This window comes from Marmota monax, unplaced genomic scaffold (genome assembly GCF_021218885.2).
Source record: "Marmota monax isolate L192 unplaced genomic scaffold, Marmota_monax_Labrador192_F-V1.1 WCK01_AAM20220418_F8-fsc00019, whole genome shotgun sequence".
Lineage (NCBI taxonomy): Eukaryota > Metazoa > Chordata > Mammalia > Rodentia > Sciuridae > Marmota > Marmota monax.
This window is the reverse complement of record NW_026695242.1, coordinates 5,200,109-5,220,704: the sequence shown is the minus strand read 5'-3', so window position 1 is coordinate 5,220,704 and position 20,596 is coordinate 5,200,109. Positions and strand designations below refer to the sequence as shown.

At 39.1% G+C, this 20,596-nt stretch overlaps 1 protein-coding gene across 2 annotated transcripts in view; it reads left to right on the top strand.

The window, feature by feature from the left end:
• The first annotated feature begins 3,875 nt into the window (after window positions 1–3,875).
• The window catches only part of Vcl (vinculin), a 115,956-nt gene continuing 99,235 nt past the window's right edge, over window positions 3,876–20,596 (top strand). Inside the window, exon 1 of one of the 2 annotated variants that reach the window (XM_046419687.2) lies at window positions 3,876–4,156. In XM_046419687.2, the coding sequence (XP_046275643.1) occupies window positions 3,989–4,156 (168 nt within the window). In that variant the 5' untranslated portion in view covers window positions 3,876–3,988. The remainder of the gene's footprint in view (window positions 4,157–20,596) is intronic. The other variant, XM_046419686.2, reaches the window with a different exon arrangement.

Genomic DNA, 20,596 nt, shown 5'->3' with positions numbered 1-20,596 from the left:
AGGACATCTTAGAATTTTTACTGACCACAATGGGTAAAACTTCTATAAACTTAGAAAGCTGTCTGGGTAGGAAAGGACAAAAACTCAAAAGTAAAACTTCACCAGGGGCTTTTGGAGACTGTGAATATGTCATTTGTGATTGTGTCAATAACAACAATGGCTCCTTTTACTGAAGGTCTCCTGAGTGCTTTACATAAATTCATTCACTGATCCTTAAGATCATCTCTATTATGGACTGGGGTGGGTAGAGCTCAGTTGTCTAATGTTTGCCTAGTATGTGCAAGGCCTTGGGTTCAATCTCCAGCACCACTAAACAAACAAAGAAAACAAAAACAAAACAAAACAAAAAAAGGTGGTATTATCCTACTTTTACAAAGAAAGAAATTTTAGTAGAGTGAAGAAAAGCTACTTGCCAGATTTAAATCTCAATCTAATTATAAAGCTGGGATTACAGTTTGAATACTGGCTGACTCTGAGTTTGTGCACATTATGTTGTTTAACTCACCTATCTGTGGATCTGGGTGGTGAAGCAGAATGTAATAAGGTTGGTCTGGGCCCAGATTGTGGAGGGCATTTACATTAACATATGTTAACAGGTATCAAGAAAGATTTTAGAGTGTGTGTGAATGTGGGGGAAAGAGAGGAATAGAAATGGATATAGATGGAGAAGAGCACAAGGATATGGATGGAGGATTGTGAAGAATGGTATCTTTGGTAGGTTAATATGGCCAGTAATGAGCAGCCTGGATTACAAGATTGGAGTCAAGGATGATACAGTTAAAATACTAGTACTAGTACTGAATCTTGTTGACAATTTTTAGGAAATACATCAGATGGAAGAACATGCTAAAAAGCTCATAACCATACAACTAACGAAGTGGGAACAGAGTGGAAATTACAGGAAAACAATCACACATAGTTCTATCACCAAGATATTACTATTAGCAATACAAAACAATGGGCAGATAAAATAGCTTTGCTAGCTATGGTAGAGACTAAAAAGTTTTATTAGTTTTCATAAGAATTTCCATAGGGAAAGGAAGTTCAAAAGGAGCTGTTTATTTAAAGTCAGTCATTATCAGACCTAGGTTACCAGCATAGCCTGGCTCATGGGCATGCAATCGGTGTTGATGGAAGGGCTCTTCACTCAGAAGGACTTCACACATTGTGGTTGCTGTCCTAATTCTAATTAATTTTATCTTTCAGTTTGCATTATAGGAAGAAAGTCTAATGGGACAATGGAGCATGCCCTGGGACTTGAAGCCTCAGTTTATGCATGGACCTATTTTCTGTCACCTGCTTTGGATGGGATTTCAGATACCTTCTCCCAATCGTCTGTCCATCTGACCCTGCCCAGCCTCCCTCTCCCTACTCTTGCCCAGTGATTACAGTTTCCTGCTCCACCTTGGTCAGGGTTCAATGTGTGCTCCCTACAGTGTCTAGAGATGAGATACTAAGGTAGCCATTCTCAATTGGAGCTACAATGCAAGAGCATTCCGATGGCTGACTCAGTGGGAGAAAGTTATTCAGTCTCAGGAAAGGCTGTAATACCAGCCTTTCTGCTATAATTGGAGATGCAGGCCTATGGGAAGGGGAGATGCCTGGTTTGGCTTCCTTTCCCCTAACTGGGGAAGAGAGAATCAGTCCATCAGTTAGCAAGAGGAAGATCCTGGGACCCAGTGGGCTGCATAGGCCCAAGTTCCTGTGAGGGTCTCTATTTATCCCAAAGGTTTCCCTTGCCCAGGGAGTGCAACATTAAAAAATAGCACATAAAAAATAGAAGTATAAGTTGAGAAACCACCAAAGGAAGGAAAAGCTTTCACATTGCAGTATCCCACATTTTCATTTTGTAATGGGCCCCACAAATTTAGTAGCTGTCCCTATGTGTAATGCAAGACAAATTCCAAAACTTTTTTCTCATCTATAAAATGGGGGAATAAAATGATAAATGCTGCATACATCTGAATTTAAGTAAGGAATTATGCCCACTTTGAATGTACCAAATAATTATTATCTTAAAATTGATACAGAAGTTCACTGACTATAAAGATTGGGAAACAGTAATAACAATGTGAAGATATCAGAAGGGTGTGGTGGTGCACACCTGTAATCTCAGCCACTTGGGAGGCTGAGGCAGAAGGATTGTAAATTCAAGGTCAGCCTGGGCAATTTAGCCAGACCCTGTCTCAAATTAAAACAAAAATGGCTGGGAATATAGCTTAGTAGTAAAGTGCTTTCTTAGGATGCCCAAGACTCTAAATTCAATTCCCAGCGTAGTCCCCACCTTCCCTCAAAAAAACATATAAGAAGGAAGAGTTTAGGCCAGGTGTGGTGGACATACCCGTAGTTCCAGCCACTAGGGAGGCTGACTTAAGAGGACTCCAAGTTTAAGGTCAGCATCAGCAACTTAGTGAGGTCAGAAGCAACTTAATAGGACCCTGTCTCAAAACTAAAAAAAAAAAAGGGGGGGGGGAGGGGGTTGCCGCTGGAGATGTAGCTCTGTGGTAAAGCACCCCAGGATTCTACGTCCAGTAAATACCCACCCCCAAAAAGAAACTGTTCAGGATTTGACAATAAGCACATTAGAAACAGAGGGCATTATACTACTAGACAAAAATAGCTTTAAAAATTGGGTGGGACAAGGTATACTTCAGCCTCTTGTGAAATGTGGTCCCTTGAGAAGCTGTTTTCATTTGATTTGAGCCTCTTTTATGTGGAGGTTTTTATGAAAGCGTTTCCCCTCAGAATGGGGAAGCTTGGGCAAAGGAGAATTTGAGGTTAGGAAGACACACAAAAGATGTCGTAAACAAAACAGGCTGTGAGGGGATTAGGTAATGTGTTCTTACCTATCAACAAGTAAAATGTACACTCTTTTGTATTTTCCCTTTACTTTGAAGACATCTGTCCTCAATAAGTACAAAGGTGAACAATACAGAGGCAAAGCACAATGACGTCCAAGCAGATCATTTTTCAAGTGGTTCTCTCACCTCGGCCTCACATGTGCTGGGACCATAGGTGCGTGCCACCACTCCTGGTCTCAGGTTTGCTTTTTAACGGTGAAAACTAGAACCTGAGTCCATCACTAGGAAATTTGTTACATAAATCGTTTTATTTTATACAACGGAATGCAGTTCTTCAAAAGAATGAGGTAGACTTCTAATAACTGTAAAAGATAACACGGGAATTTTAATTAAGGCGGGAAAAATAGCTCGTTCTAGGAAAATGTTTAATCTCGTGTACTTAGAAAATACAGACACGCGCGTAAATGCACAAAGGTGTCGAAGGTTACACACCAAATTGTTAACTGGGAATATCTCGAGGCCAGTGGGTGGAGTGTGTATAAATCAACGGGACACTCACGTTTCTCGGTGCATTTCCTGTTGTTTGAATCTTTTACGTTTCTGTGTATTACTGAGAGGGAATGGAGGATATCCTGACGGTCTCTGGTTAAAAGTTGAGGAGGGGGCGGGGAAACCTACGGCCCCGAGTTTAATCAGACTCTAGCGCCGCCCGAGGTGAGAAGACCCCGCCCCGCTGAGGTGATTCTGCAGAGGGGCGGAGCTCTGCAGATGCGAGGCGGGAGGCGTCCCCGGAGGGCGGGACCATCAGACTCCAGCCGCACGCTCCGCTCCCACCATGCCCTTATAAGGAGCGCCCCGCGTTAGGGCTCGGGAATCCGGTCGCAGTCCCTGAAGCGCAGCCCCATTCCCAGGCCCCTCCCTTGGGAATGGGGGCGGGGCGGGAGTTTGGCGGCGCGGTGGTGAGGGTGGAGTATTTTGAAGAGGGGCCAATAGGACTAATGGCCTGGGCCCGAGCTGCTCAGCCATTGGGTGCGGCGACGTGAGGGGGCGGGGCGCCCGTGAGGCTGGTTACGCCAAGGGAAGCCCGGACTCTAGTCGCTGCTCCTACTCAGTCTCTCCGCCGGCTCCCGGCCCCTCTGATCCCAGTTTCCTGTGGCCCGCGGTTCGCCGCCCCGCAAGCCGCCGCGATGCCGGTGTTTCATACACGCACGATTGAGAGCATTCTGGAGCCGGTGGCGCAGCAGATCTCGCACCTGGTGATTATGCACGAGGAGGGCGAGGTGGACGGCAAAGCCATCCCTGACCTCACCGCGCCCGTGGCCGCCGTGCAAGCGGCCGTCAGCAACCTCGTCCGGGTGAGCTTGCTGGGCCAGGGACGGGAGTCGGTGCGGGAGATGTCCCTGGAGTCCTGGTCCTCTTCGCGGCTTCGTTTCTCGGGTGGGCTGCCTGTGGCTTTGCGCGTGGACTCTTATGCCAGATACCGTGGGTTCTAATGCTGATTTCCCCACTCTGTGACCTTGAGCAAGCTCCTGAGCCTCCGGGGCCTCAGTTTCCTCATCCATAAAATGGGGGCAGTCACAGTAAAGCTTGTCTTGCGGGTATGGTAAGATTCAACGAGGTATTATTTGTAAAGTGCCTAGAGTGGCATATGTCAATAGTAAATGATAGTTGTGAGTCTATCTGGTGGCCACTTCCCTTGTACAGGCGGTCCTCACGTTGACTACCTTGCTCCCAGTTCCTTTTTAGGCCTCCCCAATCTGGCTTGTGGGTGGTGGTGGGGGGGCGGGTTCTCTTACTGATTCCCTGCCTTTCCTTCCAGGGATTCATATTTGAGCCACACTGCTCTCCTTTCTAACGAATTTTTCCGCCGCTCTGAGACTTGCTTCAGTCACCCACCCCTCAACAGGGCTCCCTGTATCTGACCCTGTTTTCCACTCGTCTAAACTGACCCTTCGTCTTCCTGCGGTGGCCTCCTTCACCCCGGGGCATTGTACTTCTCACACCTCAGGCATTCTAACACCTTTATGCAGTAATTCACGACCAGGAGCCCATTTCGCCTCTTCCTCACCCCTGCAGCCTTTTATTTTGTTCCCGCCTGTGGAGATGTCCACCTGGCTTTACCTGCTGTCAAACGGCTTCCTCCCGATGGGGCCTTTCCAGACTCTTGGGCCCTCCTCCTCGGCCCCTCCTTCTGCCAGGAAGCAAGATGGAGCTGCTGGGTGAGGCCTGTGGAATCCGGCATCCGCGGGCTCCTACCCAGGAGAAGGCTGGGGCATCCCTTCCCAGGTCCACACTTTTCTCGAGGCTAGTGGCTCAGCAGACCCCTGTAACCTATAGAGTCTAATAACAGGTGATTAATAACAGAGGTGATTTCTGGAGGAGATGAAGTTCGCTTCTGAAATGGGACAAAAGGTCCTGAGCCCAGTATCTTAACACTCCCCTGACTAATGTCACACTTTGTGCCCCACACTGGTTGGGTGACTCAGACTGCTCCCGTCTGTGAGGAACAACTCTGGAAAAAGTTTTTACTGCTCCCTCACTGAGCTGGTAAATAGCGTGTGTCAGGGTATTCGGAAGGTTGGGAGGTAACTGTGTCTGGGTGGGGCTTGGGTTATCTGATTAGCTACTTTACTGCACTTAAAGGCATTTTAGCAGCTGAAAGTTTTCCTCCATCTTCAGTGGCCTTGGACTGCCTCCAGCAGTTCAGAATACTGGTAGCTAGGAAGACAGGGACATATCATAGACCAAAGTTCTGATCTTTTGTCTATAAAGATTTATTAAGGCGGGGGTAGGGGGGGGTTGTGGCTCCCCACTAGAGAGGTGGCCTCGCATGTGTGAAGTCCTGAGTTCTAACCTCAGCACCACATATAAATAAATAAAATGAAGGTATTGTGTCCATCTACAACTAAAAAACAAATTCAAAAAAATTTAGTAAGAATCTTTTAAAGAAGAATACTGTATTTATTCAAAATGTCTAGTTCTACATTGTTCTCTTTGTAACTAATTTTAATCTAAGGCTCCAGAGTGCATTCTTATGTAGTGTTGTCTAACATGGCTGCATTCCAGACCTCCATTTTTCAACAAATGGGAAACAATGTAAAGAGACAAGGTAATAGTGTCCTTCCATGTAGTACTTCAGGAAATGAAATCTTAAAACCACATGTTGCACTTGGAACGGAGTTAGTGTAGTCAAGGGGTTGATATCTGGTTAGGCTATTTAGAGAAAAGTTATTTATGAGCTTCCATGCCATGAATTAATAAGCATTAATGCCTGTAGTATAAAGAGCATTGTAATAAATCAGTGGTTCTCAGCTTAGAGTGTGCATGAGAATCACCACTGGGGCTTTTTAGATGTAAAGATGTTCAGTTTCCATCCCAGACTTGCTGAAGAATTCTTCAGGGGGAGGGTCAAGGGCTTTGTCTTTTTAAGAAGTTCCATAGATGACTGTGATATACAACCTTTGGTTGGGAAGGATTGTAAATAAGCACTGAGAATGCAAAGAAATAAGCTTCGTCATAAGATGAAAAAAAATTATATTAAGTTACATACTTCCCACACATACAAAAGAAGCAATTTGAGATTGGTGTATAGGCAAAGAGAAAGTAGAAAGAATTGTGCTGATAAATAATCATGAACAAACATACTTGTGAGTAAGTTGCTTCCAGATTTCAGTAAGTAGACTGTCTTGATTGCAGCTCAGGAGGCAAATTGGAGAGAAATTGGAGATGAAGTCAGTGCATGACATATGGTCAGTTTAACAGAAGGCCTTATCCAACAAAATGAACAAAGAGAGTGGGAGGGGGAGGATGAGAATGGTGTGTGCAGAATACTGTATGGGTTGTTCTGGGGAGTCCATAGGACCTACCTATTGTTTTAAAATCACAGTGCCAATTATGGCTCTTAAATATATGAATCCTCTACATGCTTCAAGTTCCCAAGTAGATTGTGTATAGAGAATTGGCCTTAGTTAATATTTTTTTTTTTTTTATATGCTTCCCAGGTCCTTTTCTCAACATTGGCACACAGATAGCTCAATAAATATTGCTGAAGGAAAAGGAACTATGGGGAGGGAGATAAATTAGAAGCCTTTAAAAATTGTTTGATCATGAAAAAAATGAAGGTTTGAACCTTGGATGTTGCAAGGAAAATGAAAAAGGAATTAAGTAGAAATATATTAGAAGAAGAAATAATAGAACTTGATAATAGAACCTTGAGTTTGAAAGAACCATATGGTATAATAAAAATAACAAAGCTGATTTTTGAGTAAATATTCTGGAATTTATATAATCTGAGTGAGTGTTTCTTAGGAGTTACTTGGGAGGTTCTATCCTTATTCTGATATTCCTCTTTGGGAATTTCTTTCAGATATTTACATCTGTATGCTAAATTAATCTTATTTTGGTCAATAAAATATACATTTTGACTGAAATAAGCATTCCTGAGCCCACTACTTTATTTATGATTCTTGGTCTAAATGAAATTTAGATACTTCCAAAATTAAAATTTACTAGATGAAGATGAAATTTTTGATTGTTGAAATAGGTATTTATTTATTTGGTGCTGAGAATCAAACCCAGGGCTTCAGGCATGGCTAGACTAATGCTCTACCACTAAGCTATATGCCCTACCTCTAAAGGAGGTATTTATTGAGACCCCTTTGAATGTCAAAAGCAGTAAGTATGGTACTGGGCAGAATAAGTGTGATACTAGATTGAAAAGTTCCAAGTGGCACTGAGGAATTAAAGTACTTTGGAAGTTCAGAGAAAGATGAGATGACTTTTTTTTTTTTTTTTTTTTTTCCTTTTGGTGGAAGAGGGCAGGGAGGCTTTGTAGAGAATATAACATTTGAGCTGGGCATATAAGGCACATGGGACTTGAACATTTAAAAAAGAAGGCCTCACAAGTGGAAGAAACTCTATCCAGGCAAAGGTGCAGGATTTTCAAGAATCTGAGGAGCAGGTTTTGAATTGGAACATCATTAAAATAACTGCTTTTTTTTTTAACATTTATTTTTTAGTTGTAGTTGGACACAATACTTTTATTTTATTTTTTTATGTGGTGTTGAGGATCGAACCCAGGGCCTCATGCATGCTGGGTGAGCGCTAGCATGTGTGAGGCCCTGGGTTGGATCCTCAGCACCACATAAAAATAAACAAATTAAATAAAGGCATTGTGTCCAACTACAACTAAAAAAATAAATATTAAAAAAAATCTTCTATCATCTCATCTATATACATCTATATATTACAACTAAGTCATCACTTTTACTTCATACTTGTGCAGGGTAAAATGGGAATATTTACTTTCATGTCTTTTTTTCCTACTCAGAATCCTGAATGAGACCATTTTTGGACCAGTTTTATTGAAATAAAATTCACATACCATATAATTAGCCTAATTAAAGTATACAATACAATTCAGTGGTTTTTGGTATATTTAGTGTTGTGCAATCATCACTGCAATCTAATTTTCTTTTCTTTTTTTATATATTTAAAATTCTAATTTGTTATTACAGTAGAATGCGTTTTGACACATCATATATAAATAGAGTATAATTTCTTATTTGTCTGGTTATACATGATGTAGAGTTACCCAGGTTATGTAATCATATATGCACATAGGGTAATAATTCATTCCACTATTATTCCTACCCTCATGCCCCCTCCTCTCCCTTCACTCCCCTCTGTCTAGTCCAAAATACCTCTGTTCTTCCCTGTCCCCCTTATTGTGAATTTGCAATCTAATTTTAGAACATTTTTGGCCACTCAAAAAGAAACCCCACATTCCTTAGCCATTACTCAATATCTCCCCAACACCTTCACCTCCCTTGTCCGTAGTAACCACCAATCTTCCTTCTCTCTCTGTGGATCTGCCTGTTTTGGACATTTCATATAAGTTATATAACATGTTGCCTTTGTGTTTGATTTCTTTCATGTAACCTAATGTTTTCAAGGTTCAACAAGGTTTAATGTGGTATAGCATGTATGAAAACTTCATTCCTTTTTATTGTTGCATTAATGTTCATTGTATTGAATAAGACCCTTCTAAACACAACAAGTTCAATGCAATACTAAAGCAAGAGTGAGGTAGGAAAGGGAAGTGTAAAAAAACAAAGTAGAGGAGAGAAGTTCTAAGAAGGGTGGGATTCAGTAAGCAGTGTGAGAAAGTAAGTCTTAGACTGCCCATCTTATACCATGCTTTATATTTTTTTTCTTTCCCATTAAAGTGACCTATAGAACACTGTCAGTCTTTCATGTACAGATTATAGTCAAGTCAGTTTTATTAATGGGGCTTCAGATACTTTGCTTTCCTCATTGCATCTGAGGGCATGGGTTGTAACTATTCCTTAGGCTCATGAAATATTTATTTTGGGAGTTTTTGTGGCCTTGACTTTTATGGGTTTTACCCATATATCATATGCTATTGGGACTAGTTTTGGTACAAATAGTAACATTGTTTTTGCTTTAAACTGATAGATGGGAAAGGCTGTGTGATTTCTCCCCAACCCACCAATCTTGGAAGCCTAGGCTTTGTACATGCTAGGCAAGTGCTGGATCATTGAGCTATATACCCATCGCTTTTTATTTTTTGAGACAGTTCTTGCTCAGTTGCCCAGGCTGGCTTCAGCCTCCCAATTAGCTGGAATTATGGGCATGGGCCACATGTTCTGCTCTTAAAAAGAGATCAGCAATTAATTATGTCACTTTTAATTATCAATATTAACATCTGAAATTATTTATTTATTTTTTTTGGTTGGAGGTCAAACTTATTTCAGTTAAAATAAGTAATAATCTTTGAGTGATAGGCCTGTGGGTAATTTTTTTCTTATTAATATTTTTCTGTATTTCCTAACTTTTTTTTTTTTAATAAATTTTTTTTGAGAATTTTTTAATATTTATTTTTTAGTTTTCGGTGGACATAACATCTTTGTGTGTATGTGGTGCTGAGGATTGAACCCGGGTCACACGCATGCCAGGCGAGCGTGCTACCGCTTGAGCCACATCCCCAGCCCTATTTCCTAACTTTTAAAATGTACATATACTTACTATATTAAGCAAAAATTAATAAAGCATTTGTTTAATGCTTTAGAACTCATGAAATATCTTCTTATTGACAATCCCATTGCAATCTTGTGGGTAGATATTGTGTGCTCACCATTTTATAGATGAGGGAACTGTAGTTCAGAGAAATAAAGTAGTCTGCCCATAGCTGGTCAGCCTAGACTCAAGCTCTGACTCTTATTCCAGGTCCTCTGCTTTTTTTACTCCACCATTCTGTATCCACTTGGAGCAAAATTCTTTCGGTTGAGGTTTTCCACCTAAAATCAGAAGCAACAAGAATGCTATTAGTCATAGAGTTTCCATTTGTCCTGGCCCTGACAACTGTCTTGCCTGCTTGAAGGGTCTACATGAGAATGATATGAAGGTAGACTTCTGTTTCATCATAGCCTCACTCAATTTCAAAGTTTTTTTTTTTCTTTTCTTCTTTTTTTTTTTTTTTTAGAAATAAGAATCCATATGCTGGGTGCAATGGTGCATGCTTATCCCAGCCACTTGGGAGGCTGAGACAGGAGGGATTGCAGGTTCCAGCCCAGCTTGGGTGATTTAGGGGGACCTGTCTCAAAAATAAAATAAAATAGAAGAACTGGAGATGCAGTTAATGGAATAGAGTGCTTACCTAATTTGTCCAAGGGCCTGAGTATCATACCTTTCCAAAAAAAAAAAAAAAAAAAAGCGAGAAAGGAATACATAGACATTATATTCCAAAACAATTTAATATTTACTCTTGTAAGAGAACAAAAGATTTTTGGAAATTGTGTATGTTCCTTTCTTTCTCTTTTGCCGTACCAGGGATTGAACCCAGGGCCTTGTGCATGATAGGTGAGTACTCCACCACTGAGCTATATTGCCATCCTGAAAATTGTGTCGTTTTCTACAACTATGTATATAATTTTAATAGAGCTCCAATTTTGTTTGTTTATATCCATACAATGGAAACTTAGTCTTTTCTAAAGTTGTTTTTTAAATATTCATATAACTTTAAAAATTTATTTATTTATTTATTGGTACTGGGGCTTGAACCCAGGGGTATTTAACCACTAAACCACATCCCCATCCCCTTTTTAATATTTTATTTAGAGGCAGGGTCTTACTGAGTTTCTTTGGGCCTCACTAGGTTGCTAAGGCTGGTTTTGAACTCATGTTCCTCCTGCCTCAGCTTCCCAAGCTGCTGGGAGTACAGGTGTGCACCACCATCCCTGACTTCATTGGTATAATTTTAAATGGGCAAAATAGGAATCAACAACAGTATCTTAGATTTGATGCCCCAGTTATAGTCATAGAGTAAGGAGAGCATTAGGGAAACTATTTGGAGCCAGGACTCATTTGGGTTTTAATATTTATTATATATTTGTTTAAAAACAAATATTTTGATCATTTAGCATAATTATTTAATTACTAATCACTTATATCATTATAAAATGTTTACTTTTTTTTATATCAGAACTGAGGGTTATCATTTTAGAAGTCTTCTGGCAACCTTCTAGTCTTTCAGTGCTGCCCAGGAAAGGGGTAGATGAGAATATTCTCATTACCCACAGCCTGTACTCCAGTAGAGCATGTGTGTGCTCCAGTGTGACACTCATTATGCTGTTCAGTGTTTGTCTTCTCCTGTAGGTTATTGGTTCCTTGGTGATAGAGACCAGATCTATTCTGGTCATAGATGTGCAATATAAATTTTAAACTTAAATGAACATATGAATAGCATTTGTTTTTATGTATACAATACTAGGAATTACTGTGCAACCAATATTTCCCATCCCCAAATTTCAAAGCCAGATTTGGAGAGACCCATCAAATTTATAAGGTTTTGACTGAAAAAGTAGAATATATACTAAGAGAGAGGAATGAATAGCTAACTGCCCATTGTTTGAGATAACAAGAGTGTTCAGGTTATTTTGGGTTTTGGTTTCTCTGTTTCAGAGTCATTTCAACTATGCAGGCCACTTACTAAATTCATAACATGCAGCTATATTGCCTCCTCTTTGGAAGTGGCATTTGGATTTTGCATTCTGTCTCTGGGAGTGCCTTTTTAAAATTTAATGATTTAGACCAGGTGTTGATATATTATTTGGAACCTGCTGGTTATGCAGCCTCATACTATGAGTCATAAATTCCTCATTATTTCCTTGAACCATATGGCAAGAGACAAAGATATCATAAAGTTGTTCTGCTGGATTTTTGCATTTTGGCTGATTTGGACCCAGCCTTTTTATTAAACCTTATGCCATGGTCTTGAAAGTGGCATATATTTTTTACATAATAAACCAGTGTTAGGGAAATCTTAAAAGAAGCAGCAATACTTTAATGAACAACTATCAGAGATTAGCTGGTTTCTTTTTGTGCACATGTGTACTGAAGATTGAACCCACTGAGCTACATCCCTAGTCCTTGTTTTATTTTTTATTTTTGAGATAGGGTCTCACTGAGTTTCCAAGGCTGGCCTCAAACTTGCAATTCCTCCTGCTTCAGCCTCCCATGTAACTGGGATTACAGGTGTATACCATCTCTCTCAGCTGGTTTCTATCTAGAGATTTTCTAGAATAATGGTCTGTGCTCAGATTCAGTCAGGTCATCTAGCTTTCAGGCAGGTCTGACTTTAAACCATCCTCTATGAATGGGACTAAAAAGACCACAAACTTCTGCCTTAGCATTTTTTTTTTTTTTTTTTTTTTTTAAGCTTCAGCAACCTTTAGTACTTTAGAGCATAAATTCTTCAGAGTGAGCTTTTAGGAGGAAAGTCTAAGCCTGGGATACCAAGGAAGATGTTGATACATTAGAGGAAGGACTTCCTGTTGGAGGCTTTAATTTGTGTTTCTATTCCTTGTACAATGGACTTAGAGAATTTCTGCAATGTGTTTGAATCTCTTGGACCACATTAATTCAGATAAGATGAATTTTGAATTATCTACTGGCTGATTCTTTATTTTTTCAATCATTTTTAATACTAACTTGGTTTCCATTTGGGAATCCATATGGAAAGAAAGATGCCTCTTGCCTTTTCCTTCTCAAGAAGTTACAAAAAGGGGCTAAGACTATAGCTTAGTGGTAGATTGCCTAGCATGTGTGAGGCACTGGGTTTGATCCTTAGCACCATATTAAGATAAATAAAGAAATAAAATAAAGGCATGCTGTTCAGCTGTGTAGCCCATTTATTGAGTGGGTTTTTTTTTTTTTTTTTTCTGGTGTTAAGTTTTTTGAGTTCTTTATATATCCTGGAGATTAGTGCTCTGACGTGTGTGTGCAAAAATTTGCTCCCAAAATGTAGGCTCTCTGTTCACCTCATTGATTGTTTCTTTTGCTGAGAAGCAGCTTTTTAGTTTGAGTTCATTCCACTTATTAATTCTTGATTTTATTTCTTGTGCTTAAGGAATTTTGTTAAGGAAGTTGGGGCCTAATTTGATGTGATAAAGATTTGGGCCTACTTTTTCTTTTATTAGGTGCAGAGTCTCTGGACTAATTCCTAGGTCCTTGATCCACTTTGAGTTAAGTTTTGTGCATGGTGAGAGATAGGGGCTTATTTTCATTTTGCTACATATGGATTTTCAGTTCTCCATTTGTTGAAGAGGTTATCTTTTCTCCAATGTATGTTTTTGGTGCCTTTGTCTAGAATGGGATAACTGTATTTATGTGGGTTTGTCTCTGTGTCTTCTGTTCTGTACCATTGGTCTACATGTCTATTTTGGTGCCAATATCCAGGATATATAAAGAACTCAAAAAACTTAACACGAAAAAGACAAATAACCCAGTCAATAAATGGGCTAAGGAGCTGAAGAGTCAGACTTCTCAGAAGAAGATAAAACATTCGATCAACAAATATATGAAAAAATCTCCAACATCTCTAGTAATTAGAGAAATGCAAATCAAAACTACTCTTAAGATTTCACCTCACACCAGTCAGAATGGCAGCTATCAGGAATACAAACAATAGGTATTAGCGAGGATGTTGGGGGGAAAGGCACACTGATACATTGCTGGTGAGACTGCAAATTGGTGCAACCACTCTGAAAAGCAGTATGGAGATTTCTTAGAAAACCTGGAATGGAACCACCATTTGACCCAGCTATCCCACTCCTCAGTCTATACCTAAAGGACTTAACATCAGCATGGTACATTAGCACAGCCATATCAATGTTTATAGCAGCTCAATTCACAATAGCTAAACTGTGGAAGCAACCTAGATGCCTTTCAATAGATGAATGGATAAAGAAACTGTGGCATATATACACAATGGAATATTACTCAGCATTAAAAGATAATAACATTATTGCGTTTGCAGGTAAATGGATGGAGTTGGAGAATATCATGCTAAGCGAATTAAGCCAATTCCCAAAAACCAAAGGCCGAATGTTCTCTCTGATAAATGGATGCTTAATCCATAACAGGGGAGTGGCATGGGAAAAATGGAGGAACTTTGATTGGGCAAAGGGGAGGGAGGGTTGGGGAGGGTGCATGGGGGCAGGAAAGATGGTGGAATGAGATGGACATCATTACCCTAGGTACATGTATGACTGCACACATAGTGCAACACTACATCGTGTACAACCAGAGAAATGAAAAGTTGTGTTGAAGTTGTGTACAATGCATCAAAATGCATTCTGTTGTCACATAATACCTAATTAAAATGAATGAATTAATAAAAAATTTAAAAAGGCATGCTGTCCATCTACAACTTCAAAAAATAAAAATAAAAAGAAGTTACAAAAAGATTTATTAATGCCTGTAATCCCAGTGGCTTGAGAGGCAGAGGCAGGAGAATCACAAGTTCAAAGCCAGCCTCAGCAACTTAACAAGACCCTGTCTTAAAATAAAAGATAAAAAGGGTTGGGAATGTGGCTCAGTGGTTAAGCAAGGTTTAGATTAATATATATGGGAATTTTGTTCATTTGTAGTATACTATTAGTAACAAGTTTTTTATCATGCTTAGTCTTTAGATAGTCTTTGAAAAATAACATTTTTTCTTGTTAAAATTAATTTTTCAGGGGCTGGGGTTGTGGTTCAGTGGTAGAGCGCTCTCCTCGCACGTGCAAGCTCCTGGGTTTGATCCTCAGCACCAAATACAAATAATAAATAAGTAAATAATAAAGTTAAATTTTTTTAAAAAAATTAATTTTTCATTGTTGAAATAGAATTTTATTAAGACACAGGATCAAGTAACCATTGGTTAAATTTGTTAAATTTGTTGCATTTTTGTTGACACTATGTGTAGAGGTATAGTATGATAGAGTATTGAGTAAAAGGTGACTTTTATAATTAAACAGGAAATTGGGGGTTTGTTGTTTTTTTTCCTTGGTAAAAACTTTGTAGATTTTGTATACTCATATGCTGGATCATCAGTCCTTGGATGATTGATTTACGTGCAATGTTTCTTTTCCCTTCCTCCCCAGACTCCTAGAGTGTCTCCCTTTAGATTGTTGGTTTCTTTTTTTTGGGAGGGGGGCGTGTACCTGGGATTGAACTCAGAGGTACTCAACCACTGAGCCACATCCCTAGCCCTATTTTGTATTTTATTTAGAGATAGAGTCTCACAGAGTTAGTGCCTCACTTTTGCTAAGATTAGCTTTGAACTTGCGATCCTCCTGCCTCAGCCTCCCAAGCCACTGGGATTACAGGGGAACGTCACGAACGCCACTGTGCCTTCCAATTCTATCATTTCTATTAGTAGTCAGCTCATTGATTGGTGTGAGTGTGGGTGGAGTGTAGGTGTATGGTAGATGAGAGAATTGGTGAATCTTAGAACTAAAAATGTTTCACAGATAATGTTAAGTTGCAGAAAATGGAGTTTTTGGCCCTTAGAGAATTTCCCACTGATAAAATTTCCACTTGAATTACTTTTCAGGGGAAAGTGGCTGAATTTCATTGCAATTCTTACCACAGTGGGCCAAAATCCAAGTTAAAGTCATTCTTTCTTTTGAAAAAAATATTTAGTTATTCCCATGAGTAAGCTTTCTGTGAAGAAAGAGAAATGGCACATTTGTTCTTAAAGTTGAAAGTTGAGGGACCTCTATTATCTAATTTCCCAATGTTTCCAGTTTTCTCTCCATCTTCACCACATCTCTGGGGAACTGGCTCATTTTTTATAATCTATCAGGTAAACAACATGTTTTTATTCATGTAGTTAAAAATAGATGAAGATACATGAAACTTTACATAGAAAAATATATCAGCAACACTTAAATTTCTTGTCCTACTATTCTTCATCCCAAATAGTAAAATTATTTACTGGACTCTAGCTATGTATATTGTTCAGTGTCATGAATGATCCTAGACTTTATAAGATATGATTTCTAGCTTCAATTTGCTTAAAATACAGATGAGATTAAAATTTTATAAAGGGCCGAGAGTGGTTGCACATGCCTGTAATCCCAGTGGTTTGGGAGGCTGAGGTAGGAAGATCGCAGGTTCAAGGTCAGCCTCAGTAATTTAGTAAGGCTGTAGGCGACCTAGTGAGATCCTGTCTCAAAATAAAAAATAAAAAGGGTGGGGATAGTAGAGGATAGGAAAGGTAGCAGAATACAATAGTCACTAGTATGACAATATGTAAAAACGTGGATGTGTAACCGATGTGATTCTGCAATCTGTATACGGGGTAAAAATGGGAGTTCATAACCCACTTGAATCAAATGTATGAAATACATTTCAAGAGCTTTGTAATGTTTTGAACAACCAATAAAAAAAAAAAAAAAAGAAAAAAAAAGGGCTGGGGATGTGGCTCAGTGGTTAAGCTCCCTTGGGTTAAATCCCTGGTGTGTGTGTGTGTGTGTGTGTGTGTGTATAAATTTATATATATTTATAAATTTATAAAGGATTTTCCTACTTATTCTCCACTAATGAAATTGTTGGATTTAAGTTATTCCTCTCAAAGGGTTATGTGTTAGTACTATGAATACAGTGGTTTTTATTCTTTGGAATCATGGAGAAAATGTGAAGTGACAAATACACAGTGGGCCAGCAGCAAATGGAAAGGAGTGAACAGTTGGTGGGCCCCATAGTTAGGAAAAGATCTTTTAAGTACTGGGCTCATCTACTCTCTGTCTATGATACCCCCGGCTCATTGAATTTTTATTTCTTCCAAAGCACAGTGCTTCTTGTGGACTTTTTATGTGGGCTGTTCCTTCTGCCTATACGTCTTTGGATGATTTCTACCAATCCTTCAATTCTGTATTGAATGTCTATTTTTCAGGGGTGCATTCTTGGGCTGCCTCTAATCTAGATCAGGCCCTTCTATATCATATGCTTTCTATATTTTTCCTTATTATACTTATTACAATTATAATTAATTATGTGATTTTTACTTGTTTAACATCTTTCTCCCTACCAGAGCTCTGCTGTTTGCCTCTGAATTTTTAGCACCCATCATGGTGCCTGGTTCATAGTAGGGTCTTGAGTAATATTTGTTAAGTGAAAAATGGGAGGATAAGCCATACTGTAATCTCAGCTATTGTGAGGCTAAGGAGGATTCCAAGTTTGAGGCTAATCTGGGCAATTTAGCAAGACCCTATGTCAAAATAAAAAATAAATCAGATGTGGTAGCACGTCATACCTGTAATCCCAGCAATTTGGGAGGCTAAGTCAGGAGGATTGCAAGTTTGAGGACAGTCTCAGCAACTTAGTGAGGCTGTTTTAGAATAAAAAAATAAAATGGACTGGGGATTTAGCTCAGTGGTAAAGCACCTCTGGGTTCAATCCCTGGTATCCAAATAAATAAATAAATAAATAAAATGGGGATGTAGCCCAGTGGTAGAACACTTGCCCAGCTTGAGGCCCTGGGTTTGATTCCCAACACACACACACAAACCCCCAAAACAAAGAAACAAAGAAACATTTTCTGGAGAAATACAGTATATATCATTGCTATCAGTGAATTTTGAAGAAATTTAACTGCCAATTAGGAAAGTAAGTGTAAATCATTGCATGCAATAAGACCATCCAACTCATGTTGAATAAATTCTAGGCACAGCCCTCAGGTGCATATGAAGATGATCCTGCTCAGCTCAACACAAGATTATGGGGGATATGTAAGAAGATAAAAACAAAAAGTGGATTTGAAATTTACTGTTAGTTTTGATCCTTTGCAAATGAACAGAATAACCCCCTTTGGCAAAATGCATCTATTATGAGTTAGCACATATCAAAAGTCATACTTTTTAAACAGATCAGGTAAATCAGTATAGAAACATAACAAGAATTTGGGGAAGTATTAGAGTTTAACAATTAAGAGTTTAACTCCTTACATTCAAATCTCACCATTGACACCTTTGAGAAAGATGCCATTGGAAAAATTATTTAATCCCTAATTCTTATGGTCCTCCTCTGTAAAATAGTAAAACTGAACTAAAGATAGTACATGACTCATAATGTTATTGTATTGAATGAGTTCATTAAAATGTTTAGAACTATTTCTGTCACATAGTTAAGAGCTCAGTGTTAGATATTATCACTAATATTCTTTCCCATGATTTTAAAGTCATATTTTAAATGTTAATCTAATGAAAAGGCAGAGTTTTTTTTTTTCTTTTTTTAATGTCTAAGCATAGATTCTAACTTCTACTCAACAAGGCAAAGTGCCAATGAAAGCTTTCAGTAGAATTCCATATGTTGTGGAATACACAGTTCTACCAACTGTGGGGAAAATATCACTCACAGTTTTAGATTCCTGAACCTTTGATTGCCGGTTTCCCATTATTAAGGACAACTATCTGATTTTTTTTCTCTGCTGAGGATGGAACCCGGAGTCTCAGGCATGCTGGGCAAATATCAGCCACTGAGCTATAATTCCCAGCCCAACCATCTAATTTTCTTTTGTATATGGGTTCTTGATACATTACCAAGGTTGGCCTTGAACTCCTGGACTCAGACATTTCTTCTGCCTCAGCTTCCCAGATATCTGGGATTATAGGCATGCACTAGTTTAATTTTTTGTGTGTATGTGTGCTACTGGGGATTGAGTCCAGTGGCATTCCACCATTGAGCTAAATCCACAGCCCTTTTTATTTTTTATTTTGAGACAGCATCTTACTAAATTGATGAGGTTGGCTTTGAACTTACAATTCTCCTGCCTCAGCTTCCCAAATCCCTAGGATTACAGGTGTGCACCACCATGCCCAGCAATTTTACCATTGTAAAGCATATAGTTCTGTGGCATCAAGTACTTCACATTGTTCTACAATCATTACTACCACATATTTCCAGAAATCTTTTCATTTTTTCTCAGCTGAAACTATGCATTTCTCCTTCTCCCCATGCCCTGACAACCACCATTACTTTTTGTCTCTATGAATTTGACTATTATACGTCACTTTGGAATTATACAGTATTTGCCCTTGACTGCTTGACTTATTTCACTTAGTCTAATGTCTTAAGTTTCGTCCATTTTGTAGCATATATCAAAATGTCCTTTGTTTTGAAGGTTGAATTATATATGTGTGTACCACATGTTACTTATCCAGCATCTGTTTTTGGGTTTCTTCTACATTTTGGCTATTGTGAATAATGCTGCAGTTTCATTGTACTTTTAATGCCTGAGGCCTGGACTCTGTCCCTGAAGAACATGAGCTTCTGATGTGGTTGGGCCAGGACGATGTACCCAGTCTCTGATGCTAGGAAGAAACATATAATCAAATCAGGCTTAAGGCCCCTTTTCAGGATATGGTGGGAAGACAAGAAGGGACATTCATTCTTTCTTAGAGGGGCAGCATTTGAAGCATGAGAAAGTTTTCTAGCCAAAGAAAATGGAAAGACTTTTTATACAGAGTGAATAGAAATATAAAAGGGTTAAAATGTGCAGTTAGGGAATGGGAGCTTTAGTAACAAAGTAGGTTGTGTGCCTGCTTATGAAGGTACTTACTTGCCATATAAATCAGTTTTTTGTTGTTGCAGGGGGTGGGGTGGGGAGGCACTTAAGCCACATCCCCAGCCCTTTTTGTGTTTTATTTTGAGACAGGGTCTCATTGAGTTGCTTAGGGCCTCACCAAGTTGCTGAGGCTGTCTTTGAACTTGTAATCTTCCTGTAGCAGCCTCCTGAGCCACTGGGATTCCAGGCGTGTGCTACTGTGCCAGGCTATAAATCAGTTTTGAAAAAGAAAACACTAATTTTAATGTTTGAATATGTAAAAAAATCATAGTTCAAAATGTAAAAGGTAAGAGGTATACAGGGAAAAGTGTCCTTTTCTCTTTTGAATTCGAGCTAACTGGTTTTCCTTTTCATTGGAAAACAGTGACATAAGAAACTCAGTGTCTTGGGGCTAGGGTTATGTGGCTCAGTGGTAAAGCGCTTGCCTAACAAATGTGAGGCACTGGGTTCAATCCTCAGCACCACATAGAAAACATAAATAAATAAATAAGATAAAGGTATTGTGTCTATTTACAACTTAAAAAAAGAAAGAAGGAAAAAGAAACCCAATGTCTTAGGTATGCTTCTAGATATATACATATCTAGGCAATATATATTCATTCCCTTTTTAAACAAATGGTAACTTCTTATCCTGTCCTATTCCTGATCCCCACCCCCATATGTTTTGGTGAATATTTCTTATCAGTACATACAGAGCTTTCTCTTCTTTTAATAGTTAAATAATACAATAGTTCTCCTCCGCCCCCATCCATGAGAGACATGGAGATATGTTTTAAGACCCATAGTGGATGCCTGAAACCACAGAAAGTAATGAACTGTGCATGTGCTATTTTTCCTATAAAACACATACACATCTGTCATAAAGTTTGATTTATAAATTAGG